Raw genomic sequence first — 18780 nt, forward strand, 5'->3', positions numbered from 1 at the left:
TCTGGCTGATCTATTTAAAATCCTAGAAGATGATGCTGTTAAAGTGCTGACTCAATAGACCAGCACATTTGGAAAACAGCAATGGCCACAAGACTGGAAAGGGTCAGCTTTCATTCCAATCCCAAAGAAGGGTAATGCCAAAGAAAGTTGAAACTACCATAGAGTTGCCCTAATTTCACATACTAGCAAGGTAACGCTCAGAATCCTTCAAGCTACACTTCAATAGTACATGAACTGAGAACTTCCAGATGTTCAACCTGAATTTAGAAAAGACAGAGGAATCAGAGACAAAAATTGCCAACATCCGTTGGATCACAGAAACAGCAAGAGAATTCCAGAAGAACATCTGCACCTGCCTTGTGGATTACGCTAAATCTTTTTACTGTGTGGATCATAGGAAACAGAAAACTCTTCAAGAGATGGGAATACCAGACGACCTGACCTGCCTCCTGAGAAACCTGTATGTAGGTCAAGAAGCAACCGTAAGAACCAGACATGGAAGAACAAACTGGTTCCAAATTGAGAAAGGAGTACACCAAGGCTATATATTGACAGCCTGCTTATTGCATTCATATGTAGAAAGCATCATGCAAAATACCAGGCTGGATGAAACACAAGCTGGAATCAAGATTGCAGGGAGAAATATCAGTAACCTTGATACACAGATGACACCACCTTTATGGCAGAAAGTGAAGAGGAACTAAAGAGCCTCTTGATGAAAATGAAAGAGGAGAGTGAAAAAGCTGGCCTAAAACTCAACATTCCAAGAATTAAGATCATGGCATTTAGTCCCAACACTTCATGGCAAATAGATGGGGAAACAATGGAAAAGAGTGACAGATTATTTTCTTCGGCTCCAAAATCACTGCCGAAGGTGACTGCAACCATGAAATTAAAAGACACTTGCTTCTTGGAATAAAAGCTATGACAAACCTAGACAGAGTATTAAAAATCAGAGACATCACATTGCTGACAAAAGTCCATATAGCCAAACCTATGGTTTTTCCAGTAGTCATGTACGGCTGAGGGAATTAGAGAAGTCTGAAGGCTGAAGAATTTGTGCTTCCTAACTGTGGTGTTGGAGAAGACTCTTGCGAGTCCCTTGGACGGCAAGGAGATGAAACCAGTCAATCCTAAAGGAAATCAACCTTGAATGTTCTTTGGGAGGACTGATGCTGAAGCTGAAACCCCAATACTTTGGCCACCTGAACCAAAGAGCTAACTCATTGGAAAAGAGCCTGATGCTGGGAAAGATTGAGGGCAGGAGGAGAAGAGAGCAACAGAGGATGTGATGTTGGACAGCATCACCAGCTCAATGGACATGAGTTTGAGCAAACTCTGGGAGAAAGTGAAAGATAGAGAAGCCTGATATGAGCAGTCCAAGGGAATGCAAAGAGATGGACCCGACTCAGCCTCTGACAGACAGTGACAACTCATCCTGTCAGTCACCTAGGCCTCGGCACTCTGGCCCCACCCTCCATTCCCTAAGCAGGTCGATCTTGACCTGGTCATTGTATTCATTAGGAAGCTGGTTCTGATGCAATGACGGTGACTGAGTGACCGTGACTCAAGCAAGAAGGAAGGTTCTTCTCTTAGGGATGGGGTCGGGGAGAGGCGAGTCTACACTGCAGGCTGTTCTGAGCCATCAGGGGGCTCTGATTCACAGAGCAATGATGCTTCTGGTTGCTGGGGTGTTTGCTATGCATCCCGTAGGGTGTCCTTGCCCTCCTCACATGGCCGAAGGTGTCTCACCCCCTTGAAATGTCGTTTCCTTTGGGGAAGGGGTGGGGAATGAAAAGAAGAGGGCTGTGCATCTTTGAGAAGGTGACCCAGAACTACGCTCCTCACTTCTGGTCACGTGCACTGTTCAGAACCTCATTACAAGGTCTGTCATCCGTGGGAGGCTTGAGAATGCAGGCGCCAGGTAGAAGTCTGTTACCCTGACCTAACTGGGTGGGGTGGGTGCCTTCCCTGGTGGCTCAAGGGTAAACAATCCACCTATCAATACAGAAGACGTGAGTTCCACCCCTGGGTTAGGAAGATCCCCTGGAGAAAACTCCACTCCAGTATTGTTATCTGTGAAATACCATGGATAAAGGAGCCTGGCCAGCTAAAGCCTACTTGATAGCTTACTGTGAATGATACCAGATTGGTGATTTCTGAAGGCAAAGGTTTACCTTATGGACCAGGAACCAGTCTTGATCACTCAAGAGATTTTGTGTAGCAGTTTTATTAAAGTATGTAAAGGGACAAGGGAAGCCTCTGATACACATCAGAAGGGGGATGGAGAGTGCCCCCCTCTCTAGTCTAAGCAAGGGAATTGCATAGTTTTTAATTGGTTATTACAATAAATCAAAAGAATGTCTCAAGGTTGTAAAGACCTTTCTAGATCCAATCCCATAATATACATTTTAAGATAACAGGATTTGTCAGAAGGTTTTCAGGAAGGAGATACATGTCCTCAAGCAGGATACATTATTGTTATATAATCCTTAGTAAGGAAACATAAGGAAAATAACGTTTGTCCTTTCCTCCTCCTTGAGAACTCCAGACCCCTATTTCCTCCTTGAGAGCCCCAGACCAGTGTCTACTCCTTGGGGGCCCTGGACTTCTGATCAACCTGCCCAGGGATTGACTCTCTCAATCCCCCTTTTTCTTTTGGGAGAATTATGTTGCCAAGGGCAAGGAGCATCATTTTCATTCCATAACTACTTCCTGCTGTTGACCGGCATTGTCCCTAAATTGTTGACATAATATATTCTCCTCACCCTCATATTAAGGGTCTCTAATCCAGGGGGCCCAAGTAGTAGTTAGAGGAGTTTGTGGCACTTGTAGGAGCCTGGACAACCACTTGTAATTTAAAAGCTTTCAGACAGTTAGAAACAAACCCTGTTTAACAGTTTCAGATGTAAGGCAAAATAGGCATTAAACCAAGTTAAAACATAAGTCAAAATTAAAAGTTACATTATGTCCACAGTTAAGGTACAATATGTTATATCAGTCCTTCTTAGAATTGTTTGATGTCATCAGATCAAGAAGAGTTGAAGAAAGTCTTTTTCTTGAAGCAGAGAAACCCACCATGGGAAGCTTTCAATTGATGAGGAGATTGAAAAGTTGAAAGATGAGTCACATAGTTAATTTTAAGGCTTCAGGATCTATGACAATATCTGCACACAAACCTGTCTGTCATAGAGACAGGTCCTTCTTCTTAGGGGCAGTTCGAGCCCTGGTTAAAGCTATGGGGAGAACTTTCAACCAAATGTCTCATGTTTCCTGAGTGATCCTACACGGATGCCTCTTAATAATGTCACTAGCCTTTGTAACTTTTTCTGAAGACTGGGGTCTCCAGGAACAGTGTAGTGATATTCTATCCCTTGAGCTTTTGGCATGCCTTGACTTACAGCAGCTTTAAAGATGGAGTCATTGTCACTCTGAATTTGAGAGTTTAAGATCCCACTTACATCATGAGAAGTCAGTATAGTAAGATTTTTTCCATTAATAAGCTTAGGAGCTTTAGGCACTAGCAAAACAATAGCATCTATTATCCTTTAAGCAATGTAGCCATAGCCTTTTTTTCAGTAACAAACAAACTAAACTCTGATCCTGTGGGTAAGCTCAAAGCGGGAGCCTGCCAGAGAGCAGTCTGAAGAGTCTAAAAAGCCTCTTGAGTTTCTGGGGACCTAACCAGCTTGTCAGTTTGGACCTGCTGAGTCTCAGTTATAAGTTTATATAAAGGCCAGGCAAGTTCTGCATAACCCAGAATCCAAATGGGCCAGTACCCTGTGATTCCTAAAAACCATCTCTTGTCTTAAAGTCATAGGTAGGGGATGACTTAATATAGATTTAACTCTAGAAAGTATCCTCCGAATCAGTGACTGAAAAATAATTGGCTCCTTCAGCAATTTTAGACAATAAAGTATAAGGATTAGGCACTTATTATTTGTATATCTTGAACAAGTCAAATAGGAAAAGGAGTACGTTAAAGCTGTATATTGTCACTCTGCTTCTTTAACTTACATGCAGAGTACATCATGAGAAATGCTGGGCTGGAGGAAGCACAAGCTGGAATCAAGATTGCCGGGAGAAATATCAATAACCTCAGATATGCAGATGACACCACCCTTATGGCAGGAAGTGAAGAAGAACTAAAGAGCCTCTTCTTGAAAGTGAAAGAGGAGAGTGAAAAAGTTGGCTTAAAGCTCAACATTCAAAAAACTAAGATCATGGCATCTGGTCCCATCACTACATGGCAAATAGATGGGGAAACAGTGGAAACAGTGGCTGATTTTATTTTTCTGGGCTCCAAAATCACTGCAGATGGTGATTGCAGCCATGAAATTAAAAGTTTCTTACTTCTTGGAGGGAAAGTTATGACAAACCTAGACAGCATATTAAAAAGCGGAGACATTACTTTGCTAACAAAGGTCCGTCTAGTCAAGGCTATGGTTTTTCCAATGGTCATGTATGGATGTGAGAGTTGGACTATAAAGAAAACTGAGCACCGAAGAATTTGTGCCTTTGAACTGTGGTGTTGGAGAAGACTCTTAAGAGTCCCTTGGACTTCAAGGAGATCAGTCCTGAGTGTTTATTGCTAGAACTGATGTTGAAGCTGAAACTCCAATACTTTGGCCACCTGATGCAAACAGCTGTCTCATTTGAAAAGACCCTGATGCTGGGAAAGATTGAGGGCAGGAGGACAAGAGGACGACAGAGAATGAGATGGTTGGATGGCATCACCAACTCAATGGACATGGGTTTGGGTGGACTCTGGGAGTTTGTGGTGGACAGGAAGGCCTGGCTTGCTGTGGTTCATGGGGTCGCAAAGAGTCGCACATGACTGAGCGACTGAACTGAACCGAACAAGTCTCCATTTATCATTTGACTTTTTTTACACCTCAAATAGGAGTGTTGGATGGACTTTTACAGGGAATTATTAGTTCTTGTTCCTTTACATTTTTAATGGTTGGCTTTACCTTCCTTAACTTTGGGCTTTGGTAGGCACTGTTTTTGATGTGGAAATGCAGGAGGGTTTTTGAGCTTGATAAAGACAGGAACAGCATTTTGTGCTCAACACACAGTTTTTCCATCAGCCCACACTTTGAGATTTACACTTTGTTCAACTAATGGGAGAGAAAGAGCAAGCTCCATATTCATGAAAACAGAGGCCTGGACCTTGCTCAGTATATTCCTCCCCAGAAGGGGTGAGGGGAACTTCAGCATGATCAGAAACTTGTGAGAAAAGAGCAGAGAGTCCCAGTTGCAGCTTAAAGGATGACTGAAATAGTAGCACATGACTCGTCCTGACAGTCCCACTGCAGTAGTGGCCTGGGAGAAGAGGACCAGGGGCTTCAGTGAGCACAGAGAAATTTTCCTCAGTGTCCAAAGGAAATCGACTGATTGGCCCTTCCCAGTTATTAATACCTGGAGTCCCTCAGAGGTAATTAGGATGGGAGCTTGTGTGGGGACCCAAGGCACATTTAGTCACGATTGTCTTGAGAGTCTGACCCCTCAGGCCTACACTTCAGAGGGCAGTGTCTTTTCCAGTATGTTCCTCTGCAGACCAGACATAGAGCCGAAGGCAGCTTAGATGCCTGAGGGCAATCTCGCTTGAGATGCCTCTCCTTTCCACAGTAATAGCAAGCCCATCGCTTTGAACCTGGGTCCCTCTGGGCATTTTTCTCAGGCTATTTCAGAGCAGGTCTAACAGCCATTGTTGGGGCATCAGTCTTCTGACTGGCTCTTTTTTCCTATTTTCCTCCTCATCTTCTCTACCATAACATACTGTCTGAGTCAGCTGCAACAGTTTATCTAAAGACTGATTTGGTCCAAATGCCTGTTTTAGTAACTTATGGCAGATATCTGGAGCTGACTGAGTGAGGAATCTATCTTTTAAGACCATTTCTCCATTTGAACTTTCTGGGTCAATATCAGTAAACTTGTAGAGAGCCTCCCATAATTATCTAGAGATTTACCAGGAGTTTCCTTCTCTCCCTGTTCTATGTCAGCCAACTTAGCATATTTAAAAGTCAGTGTACAGTCGCTTGAGTCCTGCAAGAATACATGCAGCAGAGGGAGTCTGTTATGGGAACTGCTTGGCTCCGAGTAGAGAGGAGGGCTATTTTCTGTTCCCACATTCTCCTTACCTTAAGCCATTCATCTCCAAAAGTAACAGCTTCCCCCAAAACTCAAGCTCTTGAGTCAGGAGTCAGCGTCCCTCCAAGACATGTACTACATCTCGCCAAGTAAGGTCATAAGGTAAAGTTAGTGCCATAAAGCCTTCCATGTACCTTTTGGATCCTCTAAATATTCTACAGAGACTGAGGCAACCCCTCCTAGAAGGGAGTTGACTCTCAGCCTGTTCATTTGGGAGCCCCAGAGACAGGGGCAAAGTAGGAGAAGAGGAAGGAGCTGTAGGTTTCACACCCAAATCTCTACCCTTAGGAGACAAGTCTGGAATGTGTCGCAGAGAGATAAGGGGCAACACAGATGGCACTGCTACCCATTTCTCTTGTTTTCCTCTGAATCAATCTAGTTGTGAAACCATATCGTAGTTAAGAGACGCTTCAGCCAGGAGTCCCCATCTTTCAAAGGATACCATGACCATTCCGTATCACAGAAGAAGATCAGGCATGTCTTTTTAACCCCTGGGGATCAAACTTCTCCCTGCATTAAAAACAAACAAACAAACAAAAAACAAAACAAAACAGAAAAACATTCTAAAGGAGTGGCTCTGGAACTGCTAGCTCCCATGTGTAAGAGAGAAAACAGCGGCACCCACAGCCATGCTTTTTTCCACCAGAGGCGTCCTTCCCTGCTCTAAATGGGGGTGTACACAGGCTCTCCACCAAACCCTTGGGGAACTGAAATCAATGGCATCTCAAATATGGGACTTTCTGCAGTCACCCTGATTCCTGCTTCTATGGATTAAGATGTGAATAGACCAATGATTCTGGGAAGAAGTCCTAATATTAGCATCTATTTCACAAGACCCTCCTTGCCTATTAGGTGGCATCCCAGCCCTGGAGAAAGGCACAGGGTGCTGAGGGAGTGATGAAACTTATCTCTTTGCAGAAGGACACGGGTTTCTCTATGAAACATTTGGGGTCCGGCCACAGTTCTCCTGGCAGGTGGACCCATTTGGTGCATCTGCCATGACCCCCACCCTTTTTGCCCTGGCGGGCTTCAATGCCCACGTCATCTCCAGGATCGACTACGACCTGAAGGAGGCCATGCAGAAACACCAGGTGAGTGGTGAGCAGCATCTAGTCATCCACTTTCTCACCATCAGAACTGAAAAACGCTGTTGTACCTTTAGTGATGGTGATGAGCCCCCTGTGTCTGGGGACATTCAAGGCAAGTTAGAGACAGCCCGGCTGGCAGACCCTGGCAGAGAGTCCTGCCCTGAGGAGGGTCAGATGAAAGTGCAGGCAGGCACCGTCTGGAGGGCCAATTCCTCCACCAATATGGCTTTGGGAGGTCAGTGGGAATCTAAAGGAGGGGGCAGCAGAGGGAGATCTTGACCATGAACCACTGAGAGGAGCGGGTGGGCAGCTAGGAGACTCAGGTCGGGTCTGGAGAGGGGAGTCGGCAGCTGTGTCACCCCTGGGCCTCACCCTGTTCCCTCTGGGTCTGCAGGATCTACAGTTCGTGTGGCGAGCGTCCAGATCCCTGTCGGCGCAGCAGGAAATCTTCACACACGTCCTGGACCAGTTTGGCTACTGCTCGTGAGCACCTGCTTGGGGCCAGTCCCGGTCCCAGCACCCTCCCTCGACCAGCTCAGCCACGCCCCTCATGGCCAGCCCTGAGGGCTCGCACTGAGCACCCATCTTACAGAAAGAACAGCTGAGGCCTGGACACCCAGCCAAGGCCCCGCGGTAGCAGCATGGGGCAGCTGGAGTGGCTCAGGCAATTGAGTTGAGGCTTCCGAGTTCTGGCACCAGCCCTCCTGTGGGCTGTCTGGTGGGGGGCCCTGCATCCAGTCCCCTCTGCCCTCTGTTCCTCGAGGCCGTGGGTGGGGGCTGAGCCCTCGTGAACAGGGGAGGTGGGATGAAGCGGCAGCTGAGAGAAGAGGCAAGGGGGACTCACTGGCAGGTTCTGGGTGCCCTGTAGGATCAGAGTGAGGTGCCCAAGTGGCCACAGGGCTCACGTGGGAGCATCTTCTGTCCATGCAGCTCTCTGCCACCCACCACTGCCCTGTCCACCCCCTGATGGGAGACAGAGGCCCCGATGCTCTGGCCTCCCTGAGCCCTGCCTGCCTCCCAGACATTGTGCTGCTGTCCTTTTCAGGGCTGGGCCCCCTAATGCTCCTCTCTCTCTCTCAGTGAGGGATTTAACTGGGATGGCGAAGCCATCTTCCCAGGTACACCCCTGAATGGCTTGTACCCCCAAATACAAATCCCTGTCACTGAGGACAGCATCCCAAACTTTACCAGTCTCCTGTTGAACAATGTGTTGACTCGAGCCTCCTGGTTCCGGACACCACACGTCCTCTGGCCCTGGGTGAGTTGGGGTCCCAGGCCCTGGTTCCTCAGCTCTGCGCAGGGACTGCTCTCTTCGGTCTGACATCAGCACTTGGGTCCACCCAGGATTGTGTGTCCACCTCTAACTATTCCAGTGTCCATCCAGGCGGTGGGATTTCCCAGCCCCAGCTCAGTCCTCCTTCCCTGCACCCTGAGTCCTCACCCAGTCTACCAGCTCCTTCCCCACCCTGGATCACCCCCAAAGTCTCCACCTCTGATGCATCTCCTCCCCCACGCAGGCTCCAGCTCCTTCCCAGCACTCCCCCTCCTTTCCCCTTCTCAGTGCTGGGAGCAGAGGCCTCGACCTGAATCCTGGCTCCCTACTCAGGGGCTGTGAGACTTGGCCCCTCTGAACCTCATTTTCCTCATCTGTGAAATGTGGATGATGACAGGACCTGCTCCATTGACTGGATTTGTCTTATAATGAAAGACACCCCTGGGGGACAGTGCCCGACACCCAGTCACCATTGTGGTCACAGCCAAACTGGATGGAGCACCTGCTGTGCTCCCAGAGGAGAGAGCTAGTGAGCTACGTGGGGGGCTTCAGGGTCCACCATGGGGAGAGGGGGGTGGCCGTGGGGATAAGAGAAGCACTCCCTGTGCAGGTTGGGCTCTGCACCCAGAAGGGCTGGGCATTGCTTCTGTCCCCCGGCTGCAGGGATGTGACAGGGAGTTTCTCAATGCCTCGCTGCAATTCGCCAACATGGACATTATAATGGAATACATCAATAACAACACATCAGAGTTCAATTTCTCGATGGAGTACGCCACGCTAGGCGACTACTTCCGGGCTGTGCACTCTGACCAAGTTGCCTGGCAGGTCCGAGACCACCACGACTTCCTGCCCTATTCCTCGGGTAGGAGCCTCTGGGGGTAGGGGGGGGATTCGGTGCCAGAGAGAGGTCACCAAATCAGTGACAGGCGGTTTCCCAGGCTGCTCAGCTCCGTCAGTGGAGCTCACAGGGCCGCTGGATCACAGGCAGCCCTACCTCACCTGCCTGCCTCGCGTGGATTGCCTGGGGTGGGGACAGAGGATAGGCGGGCTCAGTGTTGTCCACTGTCCCTTCCCCGGTTCCCTCCTTTCACAAGAGAGGCTTGAGTGATGTCCAGAGGCAGACTTGGTATCCGGCGGGGCACTGGCGGGGGTAGGTAATGCCCCTTTGGGACTTCGTCATGCCATGACCTTTGTGTCCAGGGTGAGGAGAGTGGTTTCAGGGATCTCAGCTCCCATTGGCCACGCCACCCAGCCCCCATGGGCAACCAGAGGGACCCGCTCAAAGGCATGCGTCTCCAGACCCTGAGTTTCCTCAGAGGCACAGAGGAGCGGCCAGCACTCCAGCCCTTCCATTCTGTGTCCTGACCTCCTGGCCTCATCCCTCTACCTCTTCCTCTGAAGTCCTCCAGGGCCCTTCCCCACAGGGCATCCCAGGGACCCCGGTGCACACTGGGATTCTTGTCCTCGTCACAGTCCTTCAGCACTCAGGCTCTCCAGACATGCCCCAGCCCAACCTAACCCTGCCAGCTGCCCAGGCCTTCCAGGGATCTTGTACCATTGCTGACCTGTCTGGACCAGGAACCCTGAGATCACCCCCTGGCCTAGGCTGTGTCCCTGGGGACCCAGGCAGATCCACCTCTGACCTCATCTTCCTCAGCATTTCCCAGGTGGGGCTCAGGGGCCTCCGTGGGCATGCCCTTACTCCAACTCCTGGCCTTTTGCTCCTAGACATGCATCATGCCTGGACTGGATTCTACGCTTCCCGAAGTGCGTTCAAGGCGCTGGCGAGGCGAGCCAGCACTCTGCTGTACGCCGGGGAGTCCATGTTCACACGCCACGTGCTGTTGGCTCCGCACCCACACCTGGACCCGGCCTGGGGCCTGCAGCAGCTCCAGCAGCTCCGCTGGGCGGTCTCCGAGGTAACGCAAGGCCTCCCAGAGACAGGACAGGAATGGACCCTCCTGGGCTGTGTGCTTACCCACCCCCACCCCCCCAGGCCAGCACTCCTCCCTGTCCCTGGTCACTACAGGTCCCTTTTACAGATGAGAACACTGAGGTCGCCTTGGTCACAAGACCATGCATGATGAAGATGCCTCAAGGCTAGGACCATGGCCTGCCAGGGTTCAGCTTTGGTTCAGTAAGATTTAAAGCCAGATTGTCCCAGAGCACAAAGGGCAATGTGGAGCAGCATTGGTGTCCAACAGTCCTGGCTGGATTCAAATCCCAGCTCAGGATTTCCCTCTCTGAGCTCTAATTTCCTTCTTGAAAAGTGAGAACTACAGGCTCACTCAGCACATTGATGGGACAGTTGAATGTGATCGTACTTATAAGCTGGTGGGCTTTGTGGCTGACACAAATGAAGTTGCTCATAAATCTGCATCTTACTTGTTCCCCACTGTGCAGAAGGGAAAAATGAGACCCAAGATCTCTTATAACTTGTCTCCTCTCCAGTCAGAAATGGGCCACATGGCCCATGACATTCTTAATCACTAAAGGGAATTGCTGGCAGGACCACTCATTGTGTGGGGCATGATGGAATTGACTTTAGCATCCATCAGGGTGGGTGGACACGTGGCTTCACCTCACAGGGACTCAAGTTTCCCTTCTGGGAAGAGGAGGTCATCCACCCTACATGGTGTAGTCAAGCACCAGGCCAGGTGTGGGGCTTGTCTAGAGCAGGTTAGCACTTCTGGGATGACTGGGTCACAGAGGGAAGCTGGGCAGGGTCCTTTCCAGAGGTCTGTCTTCTGTCCAGGGTCAGGGACACAGGTTATGTGTTTTCCCAAGTTCAACACTTGGACAAGATCATCAGCCTCTCTGATCTTGGTTTTCTCTTCTGTAAAATGGGAGGAACCCCCCAATTCTCCAACCGCACCTGCTGAGAGGGAAGGGGAGTCAGGGCCCAGTGGGTGTGAGGATAGCAGGTGCTGAGCAGAGGCTAGCCTGATCCCACTCTTGTCCTGCTCCTGCGGGGGCCCAGGTCCAGCACCACGATGCCATCACCGGGACTCATGTCCCAACTGTGGGTGACATGTTTGTGGAGCACCTGAGCACCGGGATGCAAGGGGTGCACACGCTGATGGCCTCCATCATCCAGGACAGGTCTCCAGCCCACTCAGGTAAGCGAGGCTCTGGGGGCACAGTGGGCTATGGCGGGTGTCTGCCCCAGCCTGAAAAGAGTGCCTGAGGATCAGGGAACAGACTGGGACACCTGAACTTCAAGCTCGAGTCCTGTCCAGGGGAGGCTCTCATTTCAGTGTGAGCTGGGCAGGTGCCTTCACTTCACTGAGCCGTTTCCACTCTGTGATTCAGCAAAGGCTGATATGCCAACTAGAGGCAGGAATAAATGCTAACGCAGTCTGGATGTTGCCAAGCACACTGCTTACACAATATAGTGTAGCACCTCACATCTCTGAAAAGCTGGAAGTGTCACTGTCCTCACTTCATTGCTGAGGACACACACAGAAGGCAGAGGTTATGGACCTGAGCAGGGCCACACCAGAAGGATTAGGGCCAGGAGTCCTGTGCTGCCCAGCTCTGCAGACAGGTGCACATGTTCTTTTGACTTCGCGGGTTTCACAGGTAGAGGATGAGTGGTCACCCCTTTTGCCTGGAGCTGATGGGCTTCACCCCTGCAAATCCTGGGCCATCAGAGATAGGTGTTCTCCGTGCAGGATCATGTGGCCCACCCACCTTCCCAGGGCCCATACTCACCCTCTGTCACTGTGCCCTCCCCTCCCCGCTCCGCCCTCCCCTCCCCTCCCCAGCTGTGACCTCCGATCTGCGTCTGTGTACAGTCCCATCCTACCTTCAGACTCTGGAAGGGCCCTGGGGTCAGGGGTGCAACAGACTGGAATCCTGTTCACAGGGACTGGGGTCGGGAGGGAATGAGGGTCATAGAAAGAGAGGTAGAACTGGGTCCTTCAAGTATCTGATGAGGTCAGCCATTCGCATGAGCTCATGGGGGCAGCTCCCCAAGCAAGGGGCTGGTGGAGAGCCCCGGAAGGCATCCAGCCATGAGAACTGCCTGGGCAGAAGCCAGAGACTGGACAGTGTGTGCCGTGTCCAGGGATCTGGGAGTCATCGGACGTGGTCATAGCCTGGGGCACGTGAGGTGGGGAAGGAGCAGAAAGAGAATCCAGGTTCATACCAAAGAGGCCTCCAGGGCTGACCTTGGTGATTGATCTTGACCCTTCAAGCTCCAGAGAATTCTGTCTGTACATTGCCAAGCGCTCAAGTTTTGGAGGCAGGCCTTAGGACATGGGTCACCTTGGACCCCTAACCCTTCACTCTGGACCTCAGTCTTCTCACCATTAAAGTGGGCTAACAAGGAGAGATGAGTGAGGAGCTCAAGGACCCTCATCTCTAGGGGCATGCTCCCCCACCCCACCTGGGAATCAGGACCTGACTTGAACAGATGAGGAAGGGGTTGGATGTCAGAGCCCATGTGTCTGCCTGTCCTTCTCCCTGGACTCTGCAGGGCTGCTCTCACCTGCCTCAGTTTCCTTTGTTCTGAGGGGCACCAGGGGTGAGGGGTGGGTCAGGTCCAGCAGTAGAGCCTGTTCTCTGTCTGCAGGCCCAGAGCCTGGGGGACGCTTTGCGGTGGTCTACAACCCGCTGGCCTGGACAATCACCACTATCATCACCCTGACTGTGGACTTCCCCAGTGTCAGCATCACAGATGAGTCAGGCCGCCCCGTGCCTGCACAGGTAAGGGGGACATCCCATCTATGGTGCATGCCCTGTTGCTGCCCCTGCTCTGGGCTGAGCCCCCAGAAGTGGGGATCTAAAGGGATCATGTGACAGGTGCCCTCACTGTGAGGACAGTGTCATAGGGGTGAGTCACCATCAGGGTCAGTGGATCCACCCAGAGGTCTGACCCTGGGCTTTGCGTATCCGAGTTGACCAGAATCAGCCTGTGATATAGAGCCACAAGAGACATGGGTTCGATACCTGGTCAGCAATATGCACCACTTGAGCACATGGTAACCCACTCCAGTATTCTCGACTGGAGAAGCCCATGGGCATAGAGCCTGGTGGGCTATAGTCGATGGAGTCACAAAGAGTCAGACAGCATTGAGGTGACTTGGTGTATATGTATATATAACCCTGTGTAAATTTCTACTTCTCATGGGGAAGCCAGCAATAGTCTTCGTTGTGCATCTTTATGGAGGTGCTGTCTTAGAGGCAGGCCCCAGCTATGACACCCACATCCTGTGTGGTCCCTCCTCATCTCCTTCCCAGACCTGGAGCTAGACTTGATTATGGAGGTGACCCTACTGTTACCAAGCCAGCACTTCCTTGGGGAGATGGACTGAGTAATGCCATCAGTCAGCCATTCAGCAAACACCCCTGAAAGCCTGGGCTGGGCTTGGTCCCAGATGAGTGCTCCTCCCTGGACTTGGGAGCCATCCTGGGATTCAGGGAGCAGACACAGGAATGGACAGTTAAGGTGTGGGGTGATGACCAGGCAGCCAGGGCAGTGATCCTTAGCTGAGACAGAGGAGGAAGACTCCTCTATGTCAGGGTCAGGGCAGGGAAGGGTGTTGGGTAGAGTAGACCCAACATGGAACATCCCCCTTCCCCACCCAAAGGCACCACCCACTGAGCTGAAACACTCTTAAATACTACTGAACACCTAGGATGTGTCAGGCATTACTCTAGGCACTGGGGAAACTTTAATAACCAAGTAGACAAAAGTCCCTGCACTTAGGGGGCCCCTATTCCAGTGGGGGATCCAGACAAGAACAAAATAAGAAAGTGTAGGAGTGACAGATGACAATTGTGGTGGAGAAAAACATCAGGACAGGTTAGGGGTGTGGAGTGGAGACTGGTATCTGCTTTAGTCCAGAAAAGGCCAGGCTGGAGGCTGTGAGCAGCCACATGGGTTTGCTCATGGCCCCCCAAATCCTCCCACAAGACCCAGAAGTGGCACTTGCTCCCTAGAGTGTGGAGGACCCCCTGCATGGACCCAGTGTCCTCACCCAACTCCCTTCCCTGAATCAGATGACGTGCAGATGGAGACAGGCCTGCAGGGTGACCTGGAAACCTCCCTCCTCGGGGAAATCAGAGGATTAAGAGACAAGGGAGCCCCCTTCAAAGAGGTTGAGGGAACACTGTGAGGAACAGCTCAGAGGCAGGAACAGGAGGGAGTTTGGGAGGAGAGCAGGTGGCTTGCAGCCCTGCAGGAGAAGGAGGAAGGGGGGAGAAGAGGCTGGACCCAGTTGAGCAGGGAAGATGCAAGAGGGGAACCCAACACAGCCCAGTGTTGGATGACCCAGCTATCTCCATGGAGAGCAAGCACTCCATCCGCCAGATGTGTAAGCCCAGGGTTTCCAAGGAGACTGAGGCATCTTCCATCCCTGACATCCATCATTCATCCTGTTCTTCGGGTCTTGCAGGTCCAGCGCTCGAAGGAGTTGCCCTCTGCCTATGACCTGCACGTGCTGACCACGATCCCAGGACTCAGTTACCAGCACTACAGCATCCGGCCCAGAAGAAGTTCCCAGGAGGACACTGGGGAGCCTGAGCCCTTTGTGGCCAAAACCACGCAGTTTGGAGGCAGACTCAGGAGACATGGCGGGCAGGTGGGCCAGAGCCTGGTAGCTGTGGTGAATGACTGCTACATCATCTTCCTGGACCTGGACACCAACCTGATGCACAGCATCTGGGAGAGGTGAGGTGCAGTTGTTGCTGCCTCTGAGGCCAGGAGGACCCTGGACCTGGGCAGGAAATGCCCTACCTGGATCTCCATTTCCTCAGCTGAAGGGCAAGGGTGTGATGGTGGTTAAGCTCCCTGCAGTGCATCGAGCTCTATTTCTAGGTGTGTGAGTCTAGGCCTAGTCACAGAAGCAGCCAGGACCTACAGGATCCAGCAGAGGTGATCAGGGGGAGAGTGTGGGGAGCAGCAGAAATGGAGTGCAGTCCCAGAACGTTCTGAGTCTCCCTGGTCAGGCTGGGAAAGGTGCAGTGAGCACTGTGGGCTCAGGCTCCATCATTGCTCAGGCCCCACGCATCTTTCACCTGCATCAAGCCCTGGTGACTTGAACCTCCTTGCTGTCTCTTCGGATTGGCCTACATGGATGAATCATGCAATGAAATTATACCATATGGGTCCTTGGCAGGATGCCTTCTTTCACTTCTCATCAGGTTTCCAACTTTCATGCATGTGGCAGGGTGAATGAGACCCCTCATTCTTCTTGCAGACTCAATAATATTCTGTTGTACAGATACACTACTTTCGTTCTGTAGAAGTGGTCTCCATTCATCCCTGGTTCCAAGCTGGTGTCTCCATAGAGGATCTGTGAACCTGGTTCCAGCATGAGGATGACATGTTTTCTGTGATGATGACACTGTTTTCTCTCTCCTCTCTGTGCAGGCAGAGTAACCGAAAGGTATACATGACCCAGCAGTTCATGGAGTATCACGCAAACAGTGACGTCTGGAAACTCCCCGTTTCAGACAATTATGTGTTTACACCCAGTGGTAAAGCAAAGCCCGCGTGGGAGGCTGTGAGGATGGAGATCGTGGCAGGGCCGCTGGTGACTGAGATCAGGCAGGACTTCTACAGGTGAGGGCGGCCCCCTGGCTGTGCTCAGCATGTGGAGGTGCTCACAGGCAGGTGACTGAGGTAATGGGGGCCCGTCCTTGCTGCAGACACCCAGCTCCTGGACCTGGGCTTGGCGCACGGTCCTTCCTCCCTGGAAGCCCCATGACGTCATGAGCTGCTCCAGTCTCTGCAGGCCTGCTCTCTGGCCTGCGCTGTGTCACCCTGGGGGCACCTGAGTCCAGAGGTGGGACAGGAGCCCACGGTGACAGTGACCAGCACGAGAGCAGTTCTTGTGTTTCCATCAGCAGGACAGACAGAGCCCCCAGGCGTGGCTGGGTATCCAGAGTCTTCAGAAGACAGGGTCCCTCCTGTTCTCTATTCCAAGCAGGCTCCCCGGCTTCCTGGCTGCAGGAAGGATGGAGGGAGGGAAACGGAAGGAGATAAAGGAAAGAATAAGGGAGGGACATCAAGAAGGCTCCCTGGGCTTGACCTACCTGTCTTGCTTCTCCTCCAGGGAGCTGAACGACAGTGAGGCCACATTTGCCATCTACTCCCGGCTGGCCCACAGGCCCCAGGGATCTGATGGGGAGCTGCTCTGCCATCGCATAGAGCAGGAGTACTGGGTGGGCCCCTTGGAGCTGAGCCGAGAGGCCATCCTGAGGACTAGCACCAACCTGAACACGGGACAGGTCCTCTACTCGGACAACAATGGCTACCAGATGCAGCGCCGGCCCTACAGAAAATACAAGAACAACACCAACGCTCGGGTACACCCTGAGCTGTCCTGGGGTTTGGCTGCTGTAGACCCAATCTTGATGGCCATTTTCCAGAAAGCAGGAGAGTCTCCTTAGGTTCAGAGCATCTCCAGAGTCCTACTGCCCTGAGTCTGCCCCTAGGGCCTGTGGCCATGTGCGTTCAGACCAGGCCTCAGAGCTCTGGGGTCACCATGTGTGAGGCATGTCCCTGAGGTCTCCTGTGTGCACCGTGGGTCCTCCTTGGTCAGATGAATGACTGACTGGGGATTGCTTGAGTATTAAGCGTGTGGTGCCTGTCTAGCCCTGAACAGGGTATGACTCTCCCTGACTGCTCAGAGCTGAGCCATAGCCTGTCTTCCAGGGAGAGCTGAGCAGCAGCTGAACTCCAAGATCAGTCAGCTCCCAGGGCCTCTCCCTCCATCAGCGTGACCTCGGGCGAGTCCCTGGGTGTCCCTGGTGCTCCCCTGGGAAGACAGTGACCTCCCCCAGAACTGTGCTGAGGCCTGGGATGATCCAGGGGCAGGGCCGTGCTGGGCACCTCCTGAGCCTTCCTATAGATAGTTGTCTCTCCTTCCAGAGGAACCTGGAGAAGGAGTGTGGTTCCTCCCTGCTCTGACTTCCTTGAGCTTCTGTCCCTTCATCTCCAACTGGTCTTCACACACTGTGCCCTGGGCTCCAGCGGTCCAGGACCATCAGCCCAGGACATCTTCCTCCAAAATAGGAAAGGGCAGGGCTGTGTGAGTGCTTTCCAGCCCAGACACCAGCCCCTTTCTATTTGGGAACCCCTGGCTTGGGGCCATCTCAGGCTGGACGGGCACAAATGCCTCATTCTCTCCCTGCACCAGGGGGACCTTGGGGGCACATTTTACAGGTGGGGAAACAGGCTCAGGCAGGCTGGGTCCCCCAGGCCATAAGGTCAGGAAGCAGTGGAGCTGGCTCTGAATCCCAGTGTGTCCATCTCAGAACTCAGAGCCCCTCCCCCTGTCTACCATGCCACCCTGGGCTGCTGCTGCGCCCATGCAGGGGGCTGCCTGGGGCCAGAGGGAGACCCCAGGCCTGCTGGCTGACCTGGTCCACTGCCCCCTCCACCAGGCTGCCAATGTTTCTGTCCACAGAATTACTACCCCATGGTGCAGTCAGCCTTCATCCAGGACAGACGAAGCAGGCTGGTGCTGCTGTCTGAGCAGGCCCACGGTGTCTCCAGCCAAGGGAATGGGCAGGTGGAGGTAAGAGGAGGCCCCTCTGGTCACTCTCGGGGACCCCAGGGCCCAGGCAGGCCCGGTCAGACAGTTGTCCTTTGCAGGTCATGCTCCACCGGCGGCTGGTGAACAATGATCCAGCAAACATCATTGCTGACCTCACACTGAACGACACCTCAGTCGTCCACCCGGTGCTCTGGCTTCTGCTGGGACCCAGGAACCTCACCAGTGGCCTGCGCCAGAGGAGTGGGCTGGCGCTGCAGCACCGGCCCATCGTGATGCTCAGAGAGATGAGTGGTAAACATGCTCCTGTCATCACTGCCTGAGGGAACCTACCTGTCCAGGGATGGGGCTGAGCTTGTATTGATAGCTAATGGTGAATGGTGTTGATTTGTGATCTCTGAAGAAGAAGATTTAGCTTTGGCATCAGGTCCCAGGATTGATCACTCAGACCTTTTGTGTGGCAGAAGCCTCATTACACTGGAAAATGACAAAGAAAGCCTCTGACATAGACAACAGAAGGGGCAGGGAGAGAGCCCCACTTGGTAGTCATATCAAGGCCTTATATACTTTTACCAGACCCACTCCCACAACAGACATCTTAAATTAACAAGATTAGAACTAACAATAGAGAGGTCTTACCAGACCCACTGCCACAAGTAAGTCTTAAGATTAGTCAGAAGGTACCTCTTAAGAAGGAGAAACATGTCCTGGAGCAGGATACTTTTTTATTATATAATCATTAGAACAGAGTTTAAAAAAA

General features: G+C 51.9%; 1 protein-coding gene across 1 annotated transcript in view; it reads left to right on the top strand.

Annotated features, from left to right (window-relative positions):
• LOC122428160 (epididymis-specific alpha-mannosidase-like) overlaps positions 1-18780 on the top strand; it is a 39444-nt gene that overhangs the window by 14159 nt on the left and 6505 nt on the right. Inside the window, exons 4-15 of the mRNA XM_043447969.1 lie at positions 7072-7244; positions 7636-7724; positions 8322-8499; positions 9178-9376; positions 10243-10433; positions 11495-11660; positions 13097-13224; positions 14916-15190; positions 15893-16084; positions 16578-16830; positions 17934-18044; positions 18122-18328. Of these exons, the coding sequence (XP_043303904.1) occupies positions 7072-7244; positions 7636-7724; positions 8322-8499; positions 9178-9376; positions 10243-10433; positions 11495-11660; positions 13097-13224; positions 14916-15190; positions 15893-16084; positions 16578-16830; positions 17934-18044; positions 18122-18328 (2162 nt within the window). The remainder of the gene's footprint in view (positions 1-7071; positions 7245-7635; positions 7725-8321; positions 8500-9177; positions 9377-10242; positions 10434-11494; positions 11661-13096; positions 13225-14915; positions 15191-15892; positions 16085-16577; positions 16831-17933; positions 18045-18121; positions 18329-18780) is intronic.

Source organism: Cervus canadensis, chromosome 26, assembly GCF_019320065.1.
Source record: "Cervus canadensis isolate Bull #8, Minnesota chromosome 26, ASM1932006v1, whole genome shotgun sequence".
NCBI lineage: Eukaryota > Metazoa > Chordata > Mammalia > Artiodactyla > Cervidae > Cervus > Cervus canadensis.